The sequence below is a fragment of the Otolemur garnettii genome, unplaced genomic scaffold (assembly GCF_000181295.1).
Source record: "Otolemur garnettii isolate 467f Iridium unplaced genomic scaffold, OtoGar3 scaffold00251, whole genome shotgun sequence".
Lineage (NCBI taxonomy): Eukaryota > Metazoa > Chordata > Mammalia > Primates > Galagidae > Otolemur > Otolemur garnettii.
The window spans coordinates 234,812-259,999 of record NW_003852646.1 but is presented as its reverse complement, the minus strand read 5'-3'; the positions used below and the strand labels follow the sequence as shown (position 1 = coordinate 259,999).

At 45.4% G+C, this 25,188-nt stretch overlaps 3 protein-coding genes across 4 annotated transcripts in view; 2 read left to right on the top strand and 1 right to left on the bottom strand.

The window, feature by feature from the left end:
• Positions 1 to 1,241, top strand: part of DEFB123 (defensin beta 123) — a 9,673-nt gene extending 8,432 nt beyond the window's left edge. The window contains exon 2 of the mRNA XM_023508506.1: positions 1,047 to 1,241. Within this exon, the coding sequence (XP_023364274.1) occupies positions 1,047 to 1,192 (146 nt within the window). The 3' untranslated portion in view covers positions 1,193 to 1,241. The remainder of the gene's footprint in view (positions 1 to 1,046) is intronic.
• Positions 1,242 to 15,606: 14,365 nt separating this feature from the next.
• DEFB124 (defensin beta 124) lies at positions 15,607 to 17,781 on the bottom strand. Its single transcript, XM_023508507.1, has 2 exons — positions 17,724 to 17,781; positions 15,607 to 15,803 (listed from the first exon to the last, which is right to left on the bottom strand). Exons 1-2 carry the CDS (start codon positions 17,779 to 17,781, stop codon positions 15,646 to 15,648), a joined length of 216 nt encoding a protein of 71 aa, XP_023364275.1. The 3' UTR covers positions 15,607 to 15,645.
• A 4,874-nt stretch (positions 17,782 to 22,655) lies between these two features.
• REM1 (RRAD and GEM like GTPase 1) overlaps positions 22,656 to 25,188 on the top strand; it is a 7,106-nt gene continuing 4,573 nt past the window's right edge. The window contains exons 1-2 of one of the 2 annotated variants that reach the window (XM_003802612.3): positions 22,656 to 23,021; positions 24,083 to 24,165. In XM_003802612.3, the coding sequence (XP_003802660.1) occupies positions 22,688 to 23,021; positions 24,083 to 24,165 (417 nt within the window). In that variant the 5' untranslated portion in view covers positions 22,656 to 22,687. Of the gene's footprint in view, positions 23,022 to 24,076; positions 24,166 to 25,188 lie in introns of both variants that reach the window. The other variant, XM_023508497.1, reaches the window with a different exon arrangement.

Sequence of the window (25,188 nt, the reverse complement as noted above, 5' to 3'; positions counted from 1 at the left end):
TCTCAAAAAAAAAAAAAAAAAAAAAAAAAGGAGCTCTGTGCTGTGAAAGGAAGTAACTTGCTGAAGATTTCCTAGTTTACATATGGTAAAGCCAGGTTTCAAATCCAGGTTTTCAAAGCTTCAACAGTTCATGCACCACTGGTCCTCTGAGAGGAAACCTCCATGGAGGGCCAGAGTTGGGAATGAGTATCCAGAGAGGATGTGAATCTGTATTATTCTTTCTTGTCCCCCACCCCTTTTTCTCTGTGTTGGCCTTCTACTATTCCTGCCAGAAGAAAACAGCTTAAGGCTTGGTGCCCATAGTACAGTGGTTACGGCGCCGGCCACGTGCACCAAGACTGGCAGGTTCGAACCCGACCCAGGCCTGCTAAACAACAATGACGACAGAACAACAGAAATAGCTGGGTGTTGTGGCAGGTGCCTGTAGTCCCAGCTACTTGGGAGGCTGAGGCAAGAGAACCGCTTAAGCCCAAGAGTTTGAGGTTGCTGTGAGCTGTGATGCTACGGCACTCTACCCAGGGTGACATAGTGAGACTCTGTCTCAAAAAAAAAAAAGAAAAGAAAACAGCTTAAGTGACTTAAATAGAAGTTAAAGGCTTTATTTCAGTGATGTACACCAAGATAACTCAGTCAAACAGGAGTAGAGTTTTTATAGAGAAAAGAGGGGTGCATGTCTTTTGGTTTGCCGCAGGTAGCAGGTCTTGTCTTAATTATTGCAAAATTGTGCTTGGAATGCTTGGACGTTGTTTCCGTTTGTCATGCCTCTTGCTCAGGAGGGTTGGTCCCATCCCATCCCCATGACTGTCAGAACAGTTCTTTCAAAGGCAGGTTTTGAAAGTATCCTGGTTTGTGTCTCAGTCTAGATTCCTAGGCAAGATAGGTAGCCAAAAACTGGGGTAAAGGAAAAAGGTAGAAGGTGGAGAGGATCAAAGGGAAGGGAACTTGGACCCTCTAGCACGTCTGTGTTCATCCTTTTACAGACTTTTCAAATCCAGAGCCTGTCTCTTCCTAAGACTGACATTGTTCTTATTTCTGCTTTGTGTCAGGTGGCACCCAAAGATGCTGGAATCTTCTTGGCAGATGCCGCCATAAATGTTCCAAGAAGGAAAGGGTCTATGTTTACTGCGTAAATAGTAAAATGTGCTGTGTGAAGCCCAGGTATCAGCCAAAACAAAGGCCTTGGTCATTTTAAGTGTTTGGAGCCTGAAGCCATGAAAATGTAGATGAAGCTACCCGGAGTGTGACCCCAGTGGATTCCTGAGCTCTGTCAATAAACACTTCTGGACGATCCCTGTGTTTGCCTGTCAGTCCCCCCTCCTCCCCCAGCTTCTCAGAAGACTCCCTTTCAGGTGGTTTGGGGCTTTTCAAAACCATAATGACACATTATTTGCCTCTTTAATCTCACTCTCTCACAAGTGTCTGGTGGAATTTTCTAGAATCCACATAGGACAACATCACTGTTCTAGCCGCTAACAAAGCATGTGCTTATGTATTCTTGTGTTTCTTCAATCTTTTAAGTTCAAAGGCTTAGACGTACCTGTATTTTGCCATGTACAACGTGCGCCCGTGTAGAGTGTGCACCCACGTTTTGGGACCAAGGAAAAAATCTTTCATTTTAAATTTTTTCTTCTTCAGAATCATTTGTACTTATATCTCACCAGCAGAGATGGTCAGCTCAAACCCAGACAAATTAAAACCACCTCAAAAGGTCCATGTCATTACAGCACATCAGGGCAAAACCAGAAGAGGAGACAAGAGTTTAGCCTGAGTTCTTTGCTGAGAAAAGCAATCACAGGTGCGTCATTGTCATTACAAACTCCCTGGCAATGCAGCACAAATCTGCCAGTGTGGGAATCCCTGGGGGCTCTTTACATGTGTTGCTCATACAAGCCGCCTCTTCCTCTGTCACAAATGAGCTCTTGCTCTTTATGGGGGAAGGTGATCTGCGTGTTATTCTGAGTGATGGCACCATTTGTTTACTCTGGAACTTTGCTGGGGAGGTGACAACTTATTTTCTCTGCAGAATCTGAGATGCAATAGCTTGTCAGACTGTCTGAAAAAACATGTCTGTTCTGAAAGGCAGGTAGGTGGGAGTGACTGGCTGAATAAAAAGTGCACAGGGTAACCGTGTAGGGCGTAGGACTCTGTAAGTATTTAATCCTCTTGTGATTCAGAAACTTGAGCTCTCAAGAAGCAAGCTCTTCCTTGGAGGGGAGGAGAGAGGGAAAAAGGGAACGGGGAGATGCAGGGTACAGAAATCAGCTGAAACACTCCATGCTGGTTCTGACTCTCCAGCTCGTGCAGGAAGCTGTAGAACCGAGGCAAGGTTAATTCTGCATATACATTTTCAGTTTAATTTCCTTTCTCAACCACCAACTTTAATTGTAAAATTCTGCTTACCATTTTCTCCAGTTTGTTGCTCCCAGATCTCACTCCAAATTTCCACTCCATATGTACAAGCTGGTTAATCATCAGAGTCTGACCTATGGCCCGCCAGGCAAGGGTGGGGACATTCTATTTCCACTTTTCAGAAAAGTAAATGGCCTGGCTGGGTACAGTGGCTCAGACCTGTAATCCTACCACTCTGGAGGATTGAACTGGGAGGTGAAGGCAGGAAGATCACAGAGCTCTGGAGTTTGAGACCAGCCTGAGCAAGAGCAATACCCTGTCTCTACTAAAACTAGAAAAATTAGGCGTTGTGGTGGACACCTATACTCCCAGCTACTCAGGCGGCTGAGGCAGGAGGATCACTTGAACCCAAGAGTTTGAGGTTGCTGTGAGGTAGGCTAATGCCAGGGTATTCTAGCCTGGGCAACAGAGTAAGACTTTGTCTTGAAAAAAAAAAATTTTCTTTTTTTTGCAGTTTTTTGGCCGGGGCCAGGTTTGAACCCTCCACCTCCGGTATATGGGGCCAGCGCCCTACTCCTTGAGCCACAGACACTGCCCTCAAAAAAAATTTTTTTTAAATAAAATTCACAAAAAATGAATTTCAGAAACGTGTTTTCTAGAAAGATTTTCAAATTTAGCTTTAAAAAAGTCAGAACATTTTAAAATATTCTATCTTCAACTACTAAAATTAAGAGGTAGCTTATAGCCAAGAGTTCAACAAACGTTATTGTTTAATATTTTGGCCATCATAAATCAGGTTATATTTTATATTGATTAGTGATAATAAATCTGTCCAGGATAACTCACTTTTGCATAACACTTTCCTTTGTTCTTCATTGTCTTTATACTCAACAGCATAAAGTATAAATCAAAGATAATTTATCATCCTTCATGTCATGAGACATGATTTGGGAGTCTTTCCTATCTATGAAATTTTGAGGTGACCAAATTCACAGTAAGCTTTTTAATCATCCTTACAAGCTGTGAGGAATTCTCAAACAGAATTTGGGGTTGGAAGACTTACGTCTAAATAGAATTAAAGAACAAAAAGGCATGTACATTTCTAATAGATTTTTAAATGTGATGAATGATAACATTTTAACAAATACTTGAGCTGTAATGTAATCTCTATTATTTTCCCTATTATTACTATCCAAAACATGTAAAATATTATTTGGATATAATGTTCTTAAGATTGCCAAGCTAACATATTCTCTCGGTATTTAAAATAACTCATGACTCGGCACCTATGGCTCAGACGGCTAAGGCATCAGTCACATACACCTGAGCGGGCGGGTTCGAATCCAGTCTGGGCCCGCCAAACAGCAACGATGGCTGCAACCAAAAAATAGCCAGGTGTTGGCTCAGCACCTGTGGCTCAAGCGGCTAAGGCGCCAGCCACATACACCTAAGGTGGCGGGTTCGAATCCCCAGTCTGGGCCCACCAAACAACAATGATGGCTGCAACTAAAAAAAAAAAAAAAAAGTGGCCAGGCGTGTGGTGGGCACCTGTAGTCCCAGCTACTTGGAAGGTGGAGGCAGGAGACTCGCTTGAGCCCAGGAGTTGGAAGTTGCTGTGAGCTGTGATGCCATGGCACTCTACCCAGGGGGATAGCTTGAGGCTCTGTCTCAAAAAAAAAAAAAAATAGCCAGGTGTTGTGGTGGGCGCCTGTAGTCCCAGCTATTTGGGAGGCTGAGGCAGGAGATTCGCTTGAGCCTAGGAGTTGGAGGTTGCTGTAAGCTGTGATGCCACACACTGTACTCAGGGTGACAGCTTGAGGCTCTGTCTCAAAAATAAATAAATAAAATAAAATAAAATAAAATAACTTATTTGGCAGTACCTGTAGCTCAGTCGGCAGGGTGCCGGCCACATACACCTAGGGTGGCCGTTTCCAACCTGGCCCAGGCCTGCTAAGCAACAACGACAACTACAACCCAAAAAATAGCCAGGCATTGTGTAGTCCCAGGAGGCAAGAGAATCACTGAAGCCCAAGAGTTTAAGGTTGCTGTAAGTGTGATACCACAGCATTCTACCCAGGGTGACAGCTTGAGACTCTGTCTCAAAAAATAATTAATTAATTAACTCATTATATTTTCTTATCAGTTGAATTATTGAAGTTCTTAATCATTTTTCATCCTAACATTAATAGATTTCGCAATCATCTGTTGCAACATTTTATTCCTGCAGTAATAAGTATACACTTATTTCTCAAAAGACAATTGAGTTTAAACATGGAGTTCCGTTCCAAGTCACATGCAGTGAAAGTGTTGCTGGAGCCTCTGATCAGAGACCCAGGAAGAAGAAACTGCAGACAGGATGATTGATTTGAAGGGAGGTCGGGACTCACTCTGGTCGGCGACCCAGCCTAACTTTACTGATTATCTTATATACTTTTAAACATTCAGTAAGAATTTAACACAGATACAAAGGAGTGAAGTACCATTAGGAATCTACCATTTAAGATTACAATTCAGTGTGAAGGCTGAGGAAAACATATACAATTGATTTTGTTTAGAGTAAAAACATAAGGTAGACTGCTTGTCTGTCCTTGCTGGCCCAAACTGAAACTAGAGATTATAATGTTAATGAAGGAAGAAGACAGAGAACAGAACCCAACTCTTGAGGACAGGCAATACATGCTCCCAGCTGCGACCCCGGCTGATTCTCCAGAATTCCTTAACAAAGAGAAATTCTGCATATTTCTGCATTTCTATAGGCAGATGCAGAAGCTCGATCTTTGAAGAAATCTTTCTCAGAATCAATCTCCTGGGGGAGCACATTGAAGCGAACTGCCATGTCTGAGCATGGGATACTTATCTCTACAATGCAGAGTGTTTACCTCCGTTTGAAAATGAGTACTCCTATGTTAACAATAAATTCAAATATTATACCTTGTTAGTATTACTGAAGGTTTTATGCTTATTGGACATGCTGGTAAACCATGCATTTATGAAATCATCGAGCACACACAAGTTCAGGGCATGAGAAATAACACCAAAGTAGGTATTTGGATAAATCCTTCCAAAGAGTGAGACCGAGGCTGAATATTGAGACCAAAGTCAAAATTGGGTTTTTCCAGCTAGGGTGAGGTGGCTCGTGCCTGTAATCCTAGAACTCTGGAATGCCAAGGCAAGAGCATCCCTTGAGCTCAGGAGTTCTAGTCCAGCCTGAGCAAGAGGGAGACCCTGTGTCTACTAAAACTAGGAAAACTAGCCGGATATTGTGGTAGGCGCCTGTAGTCCCAGCTGCTTGGGAGGCTGAGGCAAGAGTTTTCACTTCAACCCAGGAGTTTGAGGTTGCTGTGAGCTATGGTGATGCCACTTCAGTCTAGCCAAATCATACAGAGCAAGACCCTGTCTCAAAAGAAACATACATTCATTTGTTTATTTATTCATATAACAAATATCTATCAACTACCTACTATGTGCCAGGCATCATATTAGTCTCTAGGTAAATAAAGCAAACATGGACTTTGCAAGTGTGGCGGCTATAACCCGTTAGAATATTCCAAGTAGAGAGAATGCACATGCATTGGCCTTGCAGGGGTGGAGCTTGTTCAAGAAACTGAAAGAATAGCCATGTGGCTAAAGCCTGGTTGGTGTGCAAGGGAAGGGGGCTACACGATGAGATTTGAGGTATGAGGGAGACCACACAATACTTTGATGTTTGGACTTAACACAAATTCTGGAACAAATTACTCATTAAAGTAGAGGAGCGCTTGTCTTTCTCCAGGTGCTTCTGTTTGCTGATAGCTTCTGCTTCCTCAAATTTTGGTTTTATCCCCCTCCTCCTGCCATCACCCACTCCACTGTTCAGCCTTGACTTTTACTAAGGCATCTTTTCACGTTCAACTTCAATTATAAACTGCTTTATTCTCTCTGTATTTCCCAACTCAAATTCCTGGGACACAATTTACAAGCGCCAAGATGTGGAAACAACCCAAATGCCCATCAACCCATGGGTAGATTCACAAACTGTGTGTACGTATACTATGGAGTTCTATTTAGCTGTAAAAGATGGAGACTTTACATCTTTTGTATTAACGTGGATGGAGTGAAGAACATTCTTCTTAGTAAAGTATCACAAGAATGAAAAAGCGGCTCAGCACCTGTGGCTCAAGCGGCTAAGGCGCTAGCCACATACACCTAAGGTGGCGGGTTCGAATCCCCAGCCCGGACCCGCCAAACAACAATGATGGCTGCAACCAAAAAAAAAAAAAAAATGGCCAGGCTCTGTGGCGGGCGCCTGTAGTCCCAGCTACTTGGGAGGCTGAGGCAGGAGACTCGCTTGAGCCCAGGAGTTGGAGGTTGTTGTGAGCGTGATGCCATGGCACTCTCAAAAAAAAAAAAAAAAAAAAAAAGAATAAAAAAGCAAATATCCAATGTACTCAATACTAATATGAAGCTAGTAAAAAAACTAATACACACCCACACAAGAGAAAAACTCAGTTCAAGTTGGGGGGTGGGAAAGGAAGGGAAAGAGGGGGGTTGGAGAAGAAGGAGGGAGATTGGTGAGCTCCCACCTAATGGGCACAATGTAAGGGTATATGGAACACCTCCTGGGGGCAGGATACTACAAACGCAAACGTTGTAACCTAATCATTTGTACCCTCATATTAATCTGAAATTTTTTTAAAAAGAAAGAAATGAAAAAAAATTCTTGAGGCAGACTCTGATTGATCCAGTTCATCATTTTGTACCAACCCATCCTATAGGTCAAGGATCAGCCTATAGGATTAACTTGGCTTGGGAAAGTGCTCATTTCTTGCCCGGTAACTGGGCATGATGGAGAGGGAGCTCCTGGTATGACTTCATCTGACTGCATATGTCTTTACTTCAGCCAAGGCTACGAGCAGCGCTAGAAGGGTATGAATGGATGGAACATGCACAGTGTGCTGTGCATTCACATTTCCATGCATCCTTCAGTAAACTTCTATGGGGAGAAATATGTCTGCTCCTCTCTCCATGTAATGCAGAACCCCTAGGCTTACAGGAAAGTGAACATCATCAAAATGTGAGATGTGGGCCCTTTTGGTGAAATTTCTGGAAAAGGGGACAGTCACTCCATCCTTTCATGAGGCCCTACTAACCTGCTAATGAGAGCTTGACATTCACTGGGCCCTATTCGACTCAATGCTCCTTCCTTATAATCAATATTTTGCAATGCCCCCTTTCAATCTTAAAATAAAATTCATAAATATTGTAACCTATCTCGTATAATTTCAAGAAAAAGTCAAGCCCTAACTAGATTATTTTAAATGGAGGTTAAAGCATTTTACAATATATATCTTGATGCATAAATACACTAAAGGCCTACCAAAGTAAATCTCATACCTATAAATAACATGAGTACATCAGCTATCAATGCAGACTCAAATAGGTGTGCTATGTGGGCAATTCAAATACTGCCATAGTGTTACTTGCTATTTGTGTGCTGATTTTCCAAAATTGTGAACAGCTTGGGTAAAGTTCCAACCAAAGCAAAGTATAATCATCCCTTGATTTACACAGTGCTTTCATTCCAGGAAAATTCAGCTGGTAAAAAGCACTTGCATAATAGCCTTAATTCCGGGTTCAGAAAATTATAAATGGTTTTCTCAACTATCTAAATGGCTGGTAGGCTATTTGAATTTTGTCTTTTCCAGGACAGTCACACTGCTTTTCACCTACCTAACTTTCCTGGGCCCAAACCCACTGAATTCCAGTAGGAGACCCATGAATTTTGACAATCAAAAATGCCCCAGTAAATTCTCTAGCACTCTGGGAGGACAAGGGGGGGTGGATTGCCTGAGCTCAGGTTCAAGACCAGCCTGAGCCAGACTGAGACCTTGTCTCTAAAAAAAAAAATAACTGGGTGTTGTGGCGGGTGCCAGTAGTCCCAGAAACTTGGGAGGCTGAGGCAAGAGGTTGGAGGTTAGTGCCCATAGACCCATTAACAAATTGTGGTATATGTACACTATGGAATACTATGCAACTGTAAAAAAAGATGGAGACTTCACATCTTTTATGTTTATCTGGATGAAGCTGGAACATATTCTTCTCAGTAAAGTATCTCAAGAATGGGGGAAAAAGTATCCAATGTACTCAATACTACTATAAAATCAATATATAACCACCTACACACTCATACGAATGGCAAAACATAACTATAGTCCAGAAATTAGAAGGGAAGAAGAGAAAGAGGGGAGGAGAGGGAAGGATATGGGAGGAGGGAGGGTATTTGGGGGGACCTCACCTAATGTGCATGATGCAATGGTACATTTCAAAACTATTAAGAAATGAGTATAATTGTGATGGATATGTAACTTAGTTCAATGTAAACATTTCATATTGTGTATCGAAGCAGTACCCTGAACCCCATAAATGCATCGATGTACAAAGTTATAATTTAATAAAAAATAATTAACTTTTTAAAAAAAATTTTTTTTTTTTTGAGACAGAGCCTCAAGCTGTCCCCCTGGGCAGAGTGCCGTGGCATAGCTCACAGCAACCTCCAACTCCTGGGCTCAAGCGAGTCTCCTGCCTCCGCCTCCCAAGTTGCTGGGACCACAGGCAGCCGCCACCACCTGGCTATTTTTTTTTTGGTTGTAGCCATCATTGTTGTTTGGCGGGCCCGGGCTGGATTCGATCCCACCACCTTAGGTGTATGTGGCTGGCGCCTTAGCCACTTGAGCCACAGGCGCCAAGCCTAAAAAAAAACTTTTAAATTAAAAAAAAAAAAAAAAGAGGTCGGAAGTTGCTGTGAGCAACGGCACCACAGCATCCTACCAAGGGCTACCAAGACAGATTCTGTCTCCAAAAAAAAAAAAAAAAAAAGCCCCAGTAAATTCTCAAAATAACCCCTAGGGGGCAGTATTTTCCCTTGAGAATTAATTGATCTAGCCCAGTGGTTCTTAACTTTCTAATGCCCCACAGGAGCAATAAAAATAATTTTATGGTTGGGGGTCCCCACAACACGAGGAATCATATTAAAGGGTGGCGGCATTAGGAAGGTTGAGAACCACTGATCCTCTTAAATCTAACGGTTGTCCATCTGGCTTTATTGTCTACTGAGTGAGACACACGGAGTTGTAAGCGCAAATAATTTAGCCAAATTCAACTGCATGTGCTCGGGGAAAGAAGAGAGAAAAGAAAACAATATTTGTTGCTTTTTTCCCCCTTTAAAATTCAACTTAGTTTTGCCTCTTTACGTTCTCCTTTGTGTCTGGCTTCTTTGACATAACATAATGATTCAGAGATTTAATGTATGGGTATGTATCAGTAAATTGTTGTTTGAGTAATATTGTATTATATGGATATAACTCAATTTATCCATTTACCTGTTGGACATTTGGGTTGTTTCCACTTATGGGCTACTATGAATAAGCTGCTATAAACATTGGTAGAGCAGTCCTTGCATAGACATATGTCTACCTCATTTTATAAGTGACTCTGCACCTGTTTTTACAATTGCAGAGTGGCTGTCCGAGTTAGATTCCCACCAGAAATGTATCAGCATTCCAGTAGCTCCATATCCTCACTCATCTTGCTATGGCCAGTCTTCTTTATTTTAATTATTCTGGTAGGTGTATATGGTAGCTCATTTTGGTTTTAATTTGTGTTCCTTTGATTAATAAGTATATTGAACCTCTTTTCATGAACTTATTGACCACTTACATAGCTTCATTTGTAAAATGTCTGAACTATTTGCCTGCTTATATTAGATTGTTTGCCTTTTTCTTATTGATTTGTAGGAATTCTTTATATATTGTGGATATAAGTCTTTTGTCAGATATATGTTTTGCAAATGCGAGCACTAACAGTCCAAATAAACCAGAGGAATCCCTTCTTGAGCTAGCACCTGAGTGAGTGGGAGATGAGAATTGTGTTATTTCCTATGCAGGAAAAGCAGCTGGCAGTGAAGCCATCACAATGCATTGTGTCATTCCACTTTGGAAAGAATTTCACAAAATCGGTCCCTAAACATAACCAGTCGCTTCCTTTAGTGCATCACCAGAGAAATGTGATGCATTCCATTGATGGAGGAAAACTCACTGTGGATGTCAGTCTCCAAAAAGCACCTTCATGAGCAGTTTTGGGGGGGTAATTTGAGCCATATATGATTGCTGGCTCTCAGACTTACAACTAGGCCTAGCATAATAAGCAATTCCACTGAATGCTCCACCATTGCAAACCCAGATGGAGAAGAAAGTGGGCACCCAATCTCACCCTGAACCCAATCAGGCACCCAATCTCACCCTGAGCCCCCTACAATATCCATTTTTATAACCTCTTTTTCATTTCCTTCCTTGCAAGCCCAAAGTTATCTACCTGCTCAGCAGAATGAGAAACCTCTCTCATAGAAGGATCTCTGATACATGTGAAATGCTTTAAATATGTATGAGGATATGTACCAAAACGCTATCAGAGATTATCAAAAAGTGGTGAATATTCTTTCTTATTTTCCCACAATGTGGTTTAAACATATTACTCAAGTCATAAAAAATGGATGTTTTTTGAGAAATTTCAGGAGGAATTTTAGTGCAAAAAAAAAATCTTGTTTTGGAAGACTATCTAAGCACATATGGAAATATTTATGATGTATTGACAAGTGGAAAAAATAAGACACAAAATATCTATGGTTTGATCCCATTTTATTTTTGTCACATTTTACATATTTTTTTTTTTTAATTTCTGGGTATTTCTGTGCCTTGCAAATACTGGTGATTTTAGTTTTCTTATTTGTGGGTCTCTGCTTTGTAAGTTTTTCCAGTGAACATGTCTTGCCTTTATAATTAGAGAAAAATCTTAGATTAAAAGTAGAAATAAGAGCGTCTCTGGGAGACAAAATTGAGTAGAGGATTAGGGAAAACTTCCAGCTTCACCTTTAATAGGTGTGTGAGCTAGGCAACTCGCTTAAACAGGAGTCTGGGTTGCCTTATAGAAAAGTCAGGGATAATAACGTACGACTGTCAGAACTCAGTGAGATGATATTTGTAAAGCAGTTGATACTTACCAAAGGGTAACTGACATCACCACTATCTCAGCCATTCCATGATTCCTTGAGTAGTATCTGTGCACTGAAATACTGCTGCTGAGCACCTACCAAGAGCAAAAATTCTTTACCTTGCTCCCCGCCACTCACCTACTGTCCCACTTTGCACATCTCCAGCGTCAGGGGGCTCCCTTTTCTCCCAAAACTTCCCCTTCACACTGGCCTGTCCTACCTGTTTGTGGCTATCATTCAATCTTGAGAACGGTTAGTCCAAATATTTAAATCCAAGGCCTAGCTCTGTCCCTTGGGAGCTGTATGACCTTGGACAAGTCCCTTTGCCTCTCTGGGGTTTGGTGAGCCTCATCTGTGAGGTATGTTGATTTGCATTTCTCTGATGAGTAGGGTCGATGAGCATTTTCTCATGCGTTTGTTGGCCATTCGTCTGTCTTCTTCAGAGAAGTTCCTATTCAAGTCTCTTGCCCACTTATAAATGGGACTGTCTGCTCTTTTCTTGTTGATTCATCCGAGTTATCTGTAGCGTCTAGTTATCAGTCCTTTGTCAGGTTCATGGCATGCAAATAGCTTCTCTCATCCTGAAGATGTTCCTCTGTTTGCTTTGGTTCTTGCACCCTCGGCTGTGTGATGTGAGGTATTCTGAGCAATCTTTCACCCTAGAATTACCTTGTCTCTTTGGCTTTGGGGATACATCTTGATGACTTAAGAAGTTGGATACATGCTTAGCTGAGGGTCTGTTCAAACACCAGGTGGACACGGCTGCGCATGTGTGAGTTTTATGTTTCAGGGAACTATCTCGTGTGTTGCTCTTGGCTTCAGCCCTCAGAAGGCCAATGGCTGCCTCTGACATGATGCACTGAGAGAAACACAGCATCCCTCTGTCCTATTCCTGCCAAAAACCCAGAAGCTGAATCCAATCATAACAAAACACCAGACAAACCCAAACTCAGGGACATTCCACAAAATAACTGGCCTGGACTCTTCAAAAGTGTCGGTGTCATGAAAAACCGAGGAACTGCTCTAGATTAAAGGAGATCAAAGAAACGTGACGACTGAATAATGCATGATCGAGAATGTTCTTTTGCTCTAAAGGACTTCATTGGAAGAGCTGGTGAAATCTGAGTAAGTTCTCAAGATTAGACGGTAGAATTTTGTCAATGTTAATGTCCTGATTTTATACTCACATTGAATGTGGTTACATAAGAAAAGTGCCTCTGTTTTTAAGAAACAACCTATTGAAGCATTTTGGTACAAAGGAGCATCACGTCTAAAATTTACTTTCAAACACTTTGGAAAAGATGTATACCAGCCTAAGCAAGAGAGAGAAAAATTAACCGGGTGCCTGTAGTCCCAGCTATTCAGGAGACTGAGGCAGGAGGATTGCTTAAACCCAGGAGTCTGAGGTTGCTGTGAGCTAGGTCAATGCCACAGCACTCTAGCCCGGGCAGCAGAGTAAGACTTTGTCTCAAAAAGAAGAAAAGATGTATATTGTATTTTTTAATATATTTAGAGAGGCCTAGGCAACAGAATAAGACTTTGTCTAAAAAGAAGAAAAGCTGCATATTATATTTTTTTAATATATTTAGAGAGGCAGAGAGAAGGTAAAGGTGGTAAAATGTTAATATTTGGCAAAAGCTGGGTGAAAGGTCTGTAGGAATTCTTTCTACTATTCTTGCAGCTTTTCTGTAAGAAAGGGAAATTATGTGGAGAGAGTTAAGATAGCCAGTGTTGTGGCTTTTGCTCAGAAGTGACAATTATCACTGCTTTCATTTACTTACGCATTCATGAAGCGTTAGATAAATTCATCTGACCCTGGTTACCCCATTAGGAGCTATCATGATGCCATTTTGCAGAGAAGGACCCTGACGATCAGACTTGGGAAGTGACTTGCCCAGGGTCATGCAGGGTATGGCCAGCACATGGCAGGGTGGGGGTATAAACTTGAGCCTATCTCACCTGCCCCTCTACTCCCAGAGGTCACTACCATCCTCATGGCAATGTCACAAAGCCACTTACGTACACATCATCTGAGGCTGTGCAAAGTCAACATACCTGCTTCATTCTTTCTAAAACAACTACAAGGGAGGGGTCAGAGGACAGAACTAAATCGAGTTCAGTTCAATTTAAAACTTGGTCTAGTTCAACAATTTTTTCTCTTGCGATTTCTTAAATTCAGAGAGGTTTAGTCTCTTGGGCATAGTTGCTCAGTTTTTCGGTTTCTCTCCTCCCCCTGCTGCCTCCAAATATGAAGACTGGGGTAAAGGGGAGGAGATATGATGGCTGGTGCTGGGTGGCATCTGCTGGGGCCTCGGTGGCTTGGGCCTGTCACTGAGAACACGCACTTGCTCTTCCAGCTACACCCTGCAGCTGCAGAACAGGTCTGGTCTCCCTCATTGAGGTCGAGTGGGGACACCAGGCCAATATCACCTCCCATCAGCTCGTGTGGCTCTATTGAGCTCTCTACGGTTCTTATCTGCCCACCCTCTTTCTAGGACAGTGGTTCTCAACCTTGCTAATGCCTCTGCCCTTTAATACAGTCCCTGTGGGTTGTGACCACCGTCTAGGCCCTAGAGCTCCACTCCCACCTCCTCCCCACCTTGACTCTCAGTTCTCCATCTAGACCACACTGGACCTGAGGCACGCAGGGAAGCAGGACTGATGTCCAGGTGGTGCACATTTGAGATTAAAGTAACTCAGTGCGTCCATCCATGTTGGTAAGCAGCTGCTGCCCAAGCCCCTCCCATCCCCCTCCTCCACACCAACAGCCTCTGGAGTATCCCCAGGTCTCTCTCATGACAGAAACTGAAGGGTCACTGCCTGGGCAGCAGGTAGTCTCCAAGACTGCTCCGCCCACCTAGTATTTTAAATGTCACGGCCTCTGTCTCAGCCTGACCACACAGGATCCACTCTCTCACTTGGGCTGAGCCGAGGCTACCCAGAACAGCTGTCCTCTCTGAAGGTCTCAAAGGGCAGTGGACCAGAGTGTCTCTGCCCCTGGTGTTCCCTTCAATTTACCCAACATTCCTTTCCCTTTCTGGGCTCAGTCTCAGGCAGAATAGGCAGGAGATATAAGGGGTCTTCCCCAACTCCCATTCTCCCAAGTTCAAGTCTGCCAGAGAAGCCGGAAACACTTCATCCTTTCTTCCCCAGTCTTCGCTTCTGGAGTGGCTCCAGGACACAGTCCAGGCCCATGAGATGTAAGCGGCAGCCTGCTGAGGAGGTTCCAGGGAAAGTTTGGGCTTTCTGGATAAAAAGGAGAAGCACAGCCCATACCAACCCTGCCCTGCTCTTCCTGCTTTAAACAAGGACACAAGACCTGAAGTTTTGGCAGCCATATTGAGACCCAAGAGGTTCCCAGAGATGCTTGCCTGACATGGTGGCTGCTACCTCCACAGTTCTTTTAATTGCAGAAAAATAATTCCTTGCAAATTCAGTTTCCGGTTTTTTCAACCAAAGTGATCCTACTTGACCCAGAGAGACTAATCTGCTTGTCTACTGACTTCCCCTACTCTGCTCACATTCTCTCCCTGTTTTCCTGTCCCCCATAGATCCTTTAGCCTCTACCACTTCTTCCCACTTAGACAAAAACTGCTTTCATAAAATTCTTACTGTCGGGTGGCATCTGTGGCTCAGGGAGTAGGGCACCAGCCCCATATGCCGAGGGTGATGGGTTCAAGCCTCAGCCCTGGCCAAACTGCAACAAAAGATAAATAAATAAACCCTAAAAAAAGAAAAAAAATTCTTACTGTTCTGTCCACCTAGGCGGACTCTTGAAATGCTAAAGTAGGAGATAAAGGAACACAGAAGAATCCTTTTACACCCAACAGGGCCTGCCTTTCAAGTCAAAAGTACCAGGCATTCACTCTGAATGCCAGGAGCTTATTACATTAACTCTACTATTATTAACTCTTCTGTATGTTACTATTAACTCTACCTTTCTTTTTTTCATTCCTTCTATAAAGTGCTAATCTTCTGATATTATAATTGTCCCCATTTTATGGATGAGGAGACTGAGGAGGCTCACAGAGGTTGAGTAAGTTTTCCGGAGTTGGACAGAGAGAAAGTGATGTGGCCAGACCAGACCATTTACAATGGTCACTAATGCCCACTCTCCCCGATACCTCACCTCCCTCCGCAGACCATCCCTCCCACAGCCTAGACCTTGCCCTCTCCCCAAGCGGAGGGAAGCACAGATGAGTAAGCAGAAAGAAGAGACGGCTGAAAGCATTTGTTTTATTGAACAGCAAGTGTGCCAGCCCTAGAACCAGCTAATCATACTCATTCTTGGGGGCTCGTGGAGGCTTGAAAACATAGGAGAGACAGCACAAGGAAGCATCTGGGCACAGGTGCATATAGGATTCTTGCCTTGTGCAGTAAGTTCGGCAGATTCCTTGGCCCTTCCAACACCGTTTGAATTCACTTCTCCCTGTGCAGAGGAAGTTCACAGGTCACAGAATAGCCCATGGGTCACAGATTAGACCGCACTGGTCACAAGTTAGCTCTCTGGTCGTTTGTTAGACCACTAGTCATAGAGGAGGGTACTGGTTGCCAGTTGGACTACAGATTTTAGTCCCTGGATCATAGGTTAGGCCACTGGTTACAAGCTAGAGACTAATTTCATGTCCAGGTAAAATCACACACCAGGTATACTCTAAGAACTTTTCATAACAATGCTATATGAGGATAGTTAGTCTTACTGCTATCCCTGCTACACAGATAAGGACACTGAGGCTCAGCGAGGTTAATAAACTTACCCAAGGTCACACAGCCATTAAAGAACAGAATTAGGGGGCTGCGCCTATGGCTCAAAGGGGTAGGGCACTGGCCCCATATACTGGAGATGATGGGTTCAAACCCAGCCCCCGTCAAATATTTCAAAAAAAAAAGAAAAAGAACAGAACTAGGATTCAAACCCAGAAACTCTAACTCTAGAGCCCACACTCATAACCATCACACAAACTGTCCCTGACACACAGGAATCTGTATAATGTCAGAGAGGTCCAATGATGGGCCATGGAAAAGGTAAGAATTTGGGGGAACAAGTCCTGTACTTCTTCCAAAGGTCTTTGGTCACAAGATAGGATGAAGCCCCTCTTTTTGTGTATTCATTCAGCAAACATGAAGAATTGGAATTACCATCATGAACACTATGGCCATGGTTCATGCCCTGAAGGAGTTTCCAGCTGGCAGGAAAGGCAGATAAAAAGCAAGCAAATAAATACAATGAATCAATTTGGTGGTAAGTGCCAGGGTGGAAATGATCAGGGTACTGTGATGGCCAATTAAAGTGAATGAGGGAAAGTGAGGTAAGACCAGGACTACTTAGCCTTGTCTGTTACAGTGACATTTCTAGACGTATAACCTCAGATCAGCAGAAAGCAAGCAACTCAGAAGAACTAGAAGGGCTTCTCACATCTGGCTGGAGAGATCCTGTGTAATCCTCAAATGATGGATTTGGGATGCCTTGGGCCTATCCACAGGTTTTATTCAGCTCTGCTGAGCAACCCATGCTTCTGTCTTGCCAAGGCAAAGAATCTTAAAATGATACAGTGCTGGCCTCAAAATGTGCTTGAGGCAAAGAATCCACACTCTGAAGAGGGTGTGTAGTGTAATGGCTAACAGTGCTGTGAGCCCAGCTCAGAATTGCTGGGCCCAAATTTCAGCTCTGTCATTTCCCAGTTCAGTAAACTTGGCCTCAGATTCCTCATCTGAGCAACTGTCTTTCAGAAGACAGTGACGCGATCATTTTAGCACAGAACATGGTACATAGTAAATGCTCAGTAAGCAGGAGGTGAGGCAATCAGAATGACAGCCTAGACAGCTGGAGCAGCCAGGGCTTATTCGAGGTGAATCCTCCCACTTTCCGGATAAAGAAAGTAAGGGACTTACCCAAGCTCCCTTAGCCATTAACTGTACATCTGGACCCAAAATCCCACACATACACATGCCACTCTCGTCCCTTACCTTGTCTTCAATCTTCTTAGCACTTCCCACCACCTATGTCATGTGTTTACCTGTTTGTTTTCTATCTCCACCAACTAAAATGTCAGCTCCGTGAAAAAAGACCTTGTTTTCTTTCACGGCTAGATCACCAGCTATCATAATTGGGCCTGGCCCACACTAAATATTTTTCAAGTGAATGGTTATAGAGGGAGTCCCATTTTACAGATTAGGAAACTAAGGTGCAGGCTAATCTATTGATAGCAACTTGTTCTAAGCTGCCTGGCAAGTGGTGGGGCCAGAACTTAAATGTTGATTTAGGTCCCATTCTTTCACCAGGACTTGAGTCTTCATTTTTACACACAGACACACACACACACACATACACACAAACAGGTGATATTACCTGGTGGCACATGAGCCAGGACCAGGAGAGCCACAGTGAGCAGAAGCAACTGTGTCATGGCCACGGGGCTCCTGGGGTGGCTGCTGGGGAGAACAAAAGAGGAGAGGAACCCAGAGTACTGAGCCTTGCTGCATTCATCCAGGCCTTTATCAGGCTGCAAATAAAGGCAGGGCTGTGCGTAGCAGACCTAAGTGGGAGAATGAGACCATGTGGTCCCCAAGCTGCTTGGGATCTCAGCCAGCTATGTGGGATCTGGTCAGTCACAACCTCTGGAAGCTGTTAGCTCTGAAGCTGCGGGCAGGATTTTCTTTTCTTTCCTTTTCTCTCTCTCTCTCTCTTTCTTTTTAAGAGACAGAAGCTCACTTTGTTGCCCAGAATGAAGTACAGTGGCCTGATTTTTAGTTCACTATCACCTCAAGGTCCCAGGCTTAAGTGATCCTCCCACTTCAGCCTCCCGAAGAACAGGGACTAAAGGTGTGTGTCACTACAACCAGCTAATTTTTTTTTTTTTTTTCTGTAAAGATGGGTCTCACTCTGTTGCCCAAGCCAGTCTTGAACTCTTGGCCTTAAGTGACCTTCCCATCTCAGCCTCCCAAAGTGCTGGAGTTACAGGTGTGAACCACTGCACCTAGCCTAAGGGGCAGAAGTTTCTGAGACAATGCCTGTGGTCAGAAACTGGACATCTTCCCCACTTAGAGACTGAGAAAAGCCTTGACTTGAGAGAGATCTGGTTCAATCTCAGCATCTCCCCAAAATTGCTATGAAACTTTACACAAGTCATTTAAACTCTCCAAGCCCCAGGCTCTTGTCTATGAAATAATGACAAGCCTCCCTTGCAATGAAAAGCTAATAAATGAGGGTTTCCCTTCCTAATGCCAAGGAGATGGGAACAGAAATTACTGGTCCATTTAAACAAGCATGTACACATAATTACATCTACTCTAAAAACCTCATAGAGAGCAATGGCACCTATATCATTTAGTGGATTAAATAATATAGTGGCTTTCAAAGTGTGGTTCCCCAAATAGCAAACAGCAGCAGCACCTGGAACTTTCTGGAAATGCAAATTCTCTAGCTCTACCCCAAAGCTACCGAATCAAAAGCACTGGAGACAGGGTTCCAGCAAGCTGTAGCTTAGCATGCCCTCTTGGTGATTTTAATGTGCTGCACTGCTAAACTTTGAGAATCAGCTCAGCACCCATAGCTCAATAGTTAGGGTGCTGGCCACATACACCGAAGCTGGTGGGTTGGAACCCACCCCGGGCCTGCTAAACAACAATGACAACTCCAACAAAAAAATACCCAGGCACTGTGGCAGGCACCTGTAGTCCCAACTACTTGGGAGGCTGAGGCAAGAGAATTGCTTAAGCCCAAGAGTTGGAAGTTGCTGTGAGCTGTGATGCCACTGCACTCTACTGAGGGCAACATAGCGAGACTCTGTCTCAAAAATAAATAAAGTTTGAGAAGCATTTTGATAATAAATGTACAGTGACTAGAACAATATCCAGTACACAGGAATCTAAGGTGCACCATGAAAGATAAGTACAAGGAAGGGCATTCCAGGCAGAAGGAACAATGTGCCTGAAATAGTGGGCCATGGGCAGAGCAAAACTTGCTGTGAGGAGAGGTTGAAACGACCCTACAGAGGACATCATGGGCCTTGGATGCCAAGTTCAAGCTTTGGGCCTTTGATGCCCAAAGCCAGTTCAAGCCTTGGATGCCAAGTTCAAGCATTCGTATTATAGATAACCAATTTTTTTTTTTTTTTTTTTTTTGAGACAGAGCCTCAAGCTGTCCCCCTGGGTAGAGTGTCGTGGCATCTCAGCTCACAGCAACCTCCAACTCCTGGGCTCAAGCGAATCTCTTGCCTCCGCCTCCCAAGTAGCTGGGACCACAGGCGCCCGCCACAACGCCCGGCTATTTTTTGGTTGCAGCCGTCATTGTTGTTTGGCGGGTCCGGGCTGGGGATTCGAACCCGCCACCTTAGGTGTACGTGGCTGGCGCCTTAGCCGGTTGAGCTATAGGCGCTGAGCCGATAACCAAAAGTTTTTAAGCAAGGGTGTAACCTGTTCAGATTATGGTTTTAAATAAAGAAAGTGAAACCCAGAGAGGGGAGTTGACTTGCCTAAGTTCACACAGCAACCCAGTTGCAGAGCTGGGACAGGAAGCCAAGTCCTCTCACTCCCAGACAATGAAGGGTGCAGTGCCACTCACAGCCCACCTTGCAGGTGAGAAAGGAAAGCTCAGAGGGCCAAGCCACAGAAGGAAGGCAGCCAGGCATGAGAGGGTTCTGCATCTGCCCAAGACCTGTAGGGGCTGAGCCAGTCTCCCAGACTGTCGTGGGAGTTCTTCCAAGCTGGATCCCCTCAGCCATGACAATGAGCTCCACTGACAGACAGGTACAGCCTGGTCTCCACAGGCCCTACCCATGTACCCACCCCAATCCTCAGGACCTAAAGGAAGGCACCCTATTCAGAGAGCCTGGATCCTAGCCTACTGGACTGCCAACTTCTTTTCTCTTATAAGATCAGTCTCTTTCCTCCTCCTACATGCCTGGGAAGATTTTTTTTTTTAACAGAAGAAGCAGCCATGAGTTTGTAATAGAAAGGGACAGTACCAGCCCAATGCATAATTGCTAAGTCATGGAAGAAGTCCAAGTGCCCATCAACCTATGAATGGATTAATAAATTGTGGTATATGTACACCATGGAATATTAGGCAACCTTAAAGAAAGATGGAGACTTTACCTCTTACATGATTACATGGATGGAGCTGGAACATATTCTTCTTAGCAAAGTATCTCAAGAATGAAAGAAAAAGTATGCAATGTACTTAGACTTACTATGAAACCAATTTATAGCTTTCTTATGAAAACTATAACCCAGTTATAGCCCAAGAAGAAGGGGAAAGGGGAGAGGGAGGGGAGGGGGGCGGATGGGTGGAGGGAGGGCAATTGGTGGGACCACACCTACGGTGCATCTTACAAGGGTACATGCGAAATTTACTAGGTGTAGAATATAAATGTCTTAACACAATAACTAAGAAAATGCCATGAAGGCTATGTTAGCCAGTTTGATGAAAATATTTCAAATTGTGTATAAACCCAGCACATTGTACCCCATGCTTGCATTAATGTACACAGCTATGATTTAATTAAAGAGAGAGAGAGAGAGAGAAAGGGACAGTAGGCTGAAAGCAGAAACTTGAGTCTCAGGCCCAGCTAAGTCTCAGCTGGTGAATGAATGAATGAATGAATGATGCCAAAATAAGATCTTCAGAACTCTTCAATGCAGACTTCCTAAACTTCTCTCTTCCTCCAAGCTACTTCTCAGAATTAATTCTCCATCCAGAGCAGAGCAGAGCTTCTCAACAGTGGGGGCCACAAGCTGCCTGCATCAGGATCATTTGGGGGCAATTGTTTAAAAGGCAGACTCCCCACCCTGCTCCAGTACTGCAGAATCTGACTCTCTTGGAAGATGGGGGCCTGGGAATCTAAACATTCAACGAGTTCTCCAAGTGGCTTTTCTGAGGGTTGATGTTGGCGTGCCCACTGATGGAGTGGACGAGATGTGGACGCAAATGGCGATTCAGACCCTGGAATACAGCGCCCGTGTCCTTCCCCTCTCTGGTCCTGCACCCCCACTCACCCTGGTGCGGGCCTAGGACTCAGGTCAGCTAAGCTCTATATACTCTTAGAAAAGTCAACGAGCGGCCAAGGCCTTGGGGCGGGGACCCCGGGGCTGCCCTAATGGGGCGGGGCTGAATGGGGCGGGGTCGCGGCTCCTCCCCTGGCCCGGGCTGCGCCGCGGGACCGGCCTAAGGGGCTGCGCGCCGAGGCGGCTGGTACTGTCCGGAGCACCCAGCAGCCGAGGCGGCGGAGAACCCTGGACCCTCCTCACGCCCAGGTAAAGCTCCGCGCAACTTGCCGCCAACTCGTTCAAGTTGGATCGGAGTTCGTCGGCGCCTGCATGGGGGTTCTGCCGCGCAGGCAGAGTCAGGGAGGCCTCGAAACAGCGTCCCGAGGGTGAGGGTCTTCAGACCTGGGGCCCGGAGTTTGGATAGTCCTGGAGAAGGAAGTCTGTCCCTGGCCTCGAGGACTCTTACCTGGGATTCTGGGCTGGAAAAGCCGGGACCCAGACTCCAGGAATGCGTTCCTTGACCCCATGGTCTCCCCTCCCCGTCCCCTGACTGGACCCTTTGCTGTCACCAAATCTGGGCCGGCCTGGCCGGCAGCTCCTGCCCCCAAAAGCAGCTGGAGGCCATAGAGCCAGCCGCTCCTGAATTTTTCACGCAGGGGGCGGGCCGGACACGCCGTTCCCATAGCACCAGGGCACTCGGGTTACAGGCAGAGGAAACCCCCAGTCCCCCATCGCCCTCTGGAGTACCAACCCACGCAGTCCCGCCTCTTCTCCAGACCCCATGGGATTGGGCAGTAGAAGAAAATGGGGGGGTGCTCAATTCTCTGTACCCCCAACCCAGGACCTTGTGAAAGGCGTGGGGAAGGGGAGGAGGCGGCAATTCAGATACCTTTCATAATGAGGGTCTGCAGAATGGGAGGGGGGCAGTTCTGAATACAAGAGGAGGTGTGCAAATGTGGACAGCCCCCCTCGCAGCTGCCCTTCTGCCTTTCTGTGTTATCCAGGCCTGGGCCATCCTTAGGCATGGGAAATGGCCTCTGGCTGTGCGTGCCCGTGTGTTCACAGCCTGCATGTTCATCCCTTCCAGCGGACCCAGGTTTACCCTGAACCTGAAGCCAGAAAGCCCCCACCCCAAGGAGCTGAGGTGCCTCCCCCTCCCATTTGAACAAGAAAGGGCTCTGGAAGAAGCCATTTCAGCAGCTCATCAGGACCCTTTAGAAGAAGGAGCTCAGAGCAACCAGCTCACCACCCATTCCCCCTTCTCAAGGAAAAAAGGAAGGAGGAAAAAAAGGAAGGAAGGAAGAAGCAAAGCCCCTTCTACCAATCATGACACTAAACACCCAGCAGGAAGCAAAGACCTCCCTGCGCCGTAGAGCCAGCACTCCTCTGCCGCTCTCCCGGGGCTGCCAGCCTGGCCTGAGCACAGCACCCTCCACTCAGTCCCACCATCCCCGGCTGGGCCAGTCAGCCTCCCTCAACCCTCCCGTCCAGAAACCTTCAACTGCCCCTGATGATTGGTCCTCTGAATCCAGCGACTCTGAAGGCTCCTGGGAGGCCCTCTACCGTGTGGTGCTGCTTGGAGATCCTGGTGTAGGGAAGACCAGCCTGGCCAGCCTCTTTGCAGGAAAGCAAGAAAGGGACCTCCATGAGCAGCTGGGAGGTAGGGGCCAAAGGAGTGGGCTGGGCTGGGCTGGGAGGCGGCCAAAGGAGTGAAAGCCCTGTCACTCGGGGCTCAGGGCTGCCAAGAGCAGCTGTGCAAGCCAAGCACTGTTCAACTCTAAGGGGAATCACCCATACACTGTGAAGTGAATGAAGCCTCTCAAGAGTGGTTCAGGGCACAGCATACATAATGGTGGGAAATTCCTTGAATAGAATGAGAATTTTGCCAATTTCTCATAGATGAAAGGTGTATGATTCATCTCCATGTCATAGTGAAAGCAATTCCAAATTCCCTAAGTGTCCAGAGATGGTGGACTTCTTTCAACCCAGCTCACAAACCCCCAACCCCCTGACTCTCAGATCCTCCCAGTCCTCTAGGCACTCACCCGTGGCCACCATCAGCTACAGCAAAACCAAGATCTGCCCCAGAATGGAGACTCTCAGACCCCAACTTCTGGGCCTTGGTTTGCTTTATTTCCAAGAAATGCAGTGAGCTGAGAGGAATCAGGGGCCCCAAGATGATGGAGTATAGGAACAGAAAAAGATGTGGGTAGTCTCCTAAAAGACTGGCTGGGAGGACAAGGGATGAGGGGGAAGGAGTGTTGGTGAAAAGTAGAGAGAAGGTGGGGACACTCTGGCCAGGCTCTTCTCCAGCCTTGACCCTTCTTCCAACAGTGAGAACACATATGTGTTTCAGATGGGGAGACTGAGGCTCAGTGAGGATAAGATAACCTGCCTGAAAGCATATCTAAGCCAGAGATAGAGCAGGACTGGGAGAATTTCCAGCCCTACTCTAACCCTACCACCCTATGCTTATTCAGTCAACAAAACCAACTTTCTAGCACCCACTATATGCAAGGTCCTATGCTGGCAGCTGGGGAGACCTGGGGTCCTCATGGAGTTTCTTGACCTACCAGGAGAGACAGACATCAACCAAGTGTGGTGAATACTTCCAAGGAGAAGTAGAGGGAGTGATGTGATCAGAAAGGGGAGTTAGGGAACCCAACACCTTTTCCAGGCCTTCCCCTCCTCCCTGAGATCCAGCTCTTTCCTCAGTTGCAGAAGATGTATATGAGAGGACCCTCACGGTGGATGGAGAGGACACCACACTGGTAGTCGTGGACACCTGGGAGGCCGAGAGACTGGTATGGCACTGCAAGCAGGATTTGGGGAGAGGGGTGCTTAGCCTAACACCAGACTCCTCCTTGTCCCCTTCTGGGACTCCACAGAGTAGGGACAGGATGAGAGCCATCCTCAGCAACCCTCCAAAACCCACAGCTCCTAAGCAGCCTTTCCAATCAAAATCAGAAGACCCTCCTGACCCTGACCCCTTTTCTCACTCCACTAATTCCCCAGCAGCTAACATAGGGCATGCTGCTCCCCTGCAGACCTCCCCATCACTAATACCTCCCTCATCCCACCCCACCCACCCACATTGTACAGAAGAAGGAATGCTGGATTTGACACCAAAATACCCAAAGCTCAACCCCCTGTCTTTTTCTTACTAGTTGTGTAGCTTTTGCAACTGATCAGTTTTGTCATCTGATCAATGGGTCAGTCATTCCTGCCTTTCTTATCAGCTGTTTTTTGTTGTTGTTGTTGTTTTTCTGAGACAGAGTCTCAAGCTGTCACCCTAGATAGAGTGCTGTGGTGACACAGCTCACAGCAACCTCAAACTCTTGGGCTTAAGCGATTCTCTTGCCTCAGCCCCTCAAGTAGCTGGGACTACTGCAGGCGCCCACCACAACCCTCGGCTATTTTTTTTCTTTTTGGTTATAGGTGTCATTGTTGTTTGGCTGGCCCAGTCTGGATTCGAACCCACCAGCTCCCATGTATGTGGCTAGCACCCTAGCTGCTTGAGCGACAGGCACTGAGCCTTATCAGCTGTTTTTTAAAAGTTCTTATGTAGTTTCAGAGGTGAGCCCAGTCTGGAACATGAAAAAGTCCTGAACAGGGGTGAAGAATTGTAAGATAATTCTTACAATTGTAATTCTTTTTAGTTATAAAAATTATAGAATTATATAATTCTTTTTAGTTATAATTTGGTAGCTAATGAAAAAGGAAACCAAGGCTCAGCGCCTATAGCTCAACCGGCTAAGGCGCCAGCCACGTACACCTAAGGTGGCGGGTTCGAATCCCCAGCCCGGACCCGCCAAACAACAATGACG

Coding starts and splice junctions, on each gene's coding strand:
- DEFB124 (XM_023508507.1), bottom strand. CDS start 17,781: ATGACACAGTTGCTTCTGCTCACTGTGGCTCTCCTGGTCCTGGCTCAT. Junction 15,804..17,723: donor CCTGGCTCATGTGCCACCAG/GTAATATCACCT, acceptor TCCTCTGCACAG/GGAGAAGTGAATTCAAACGG.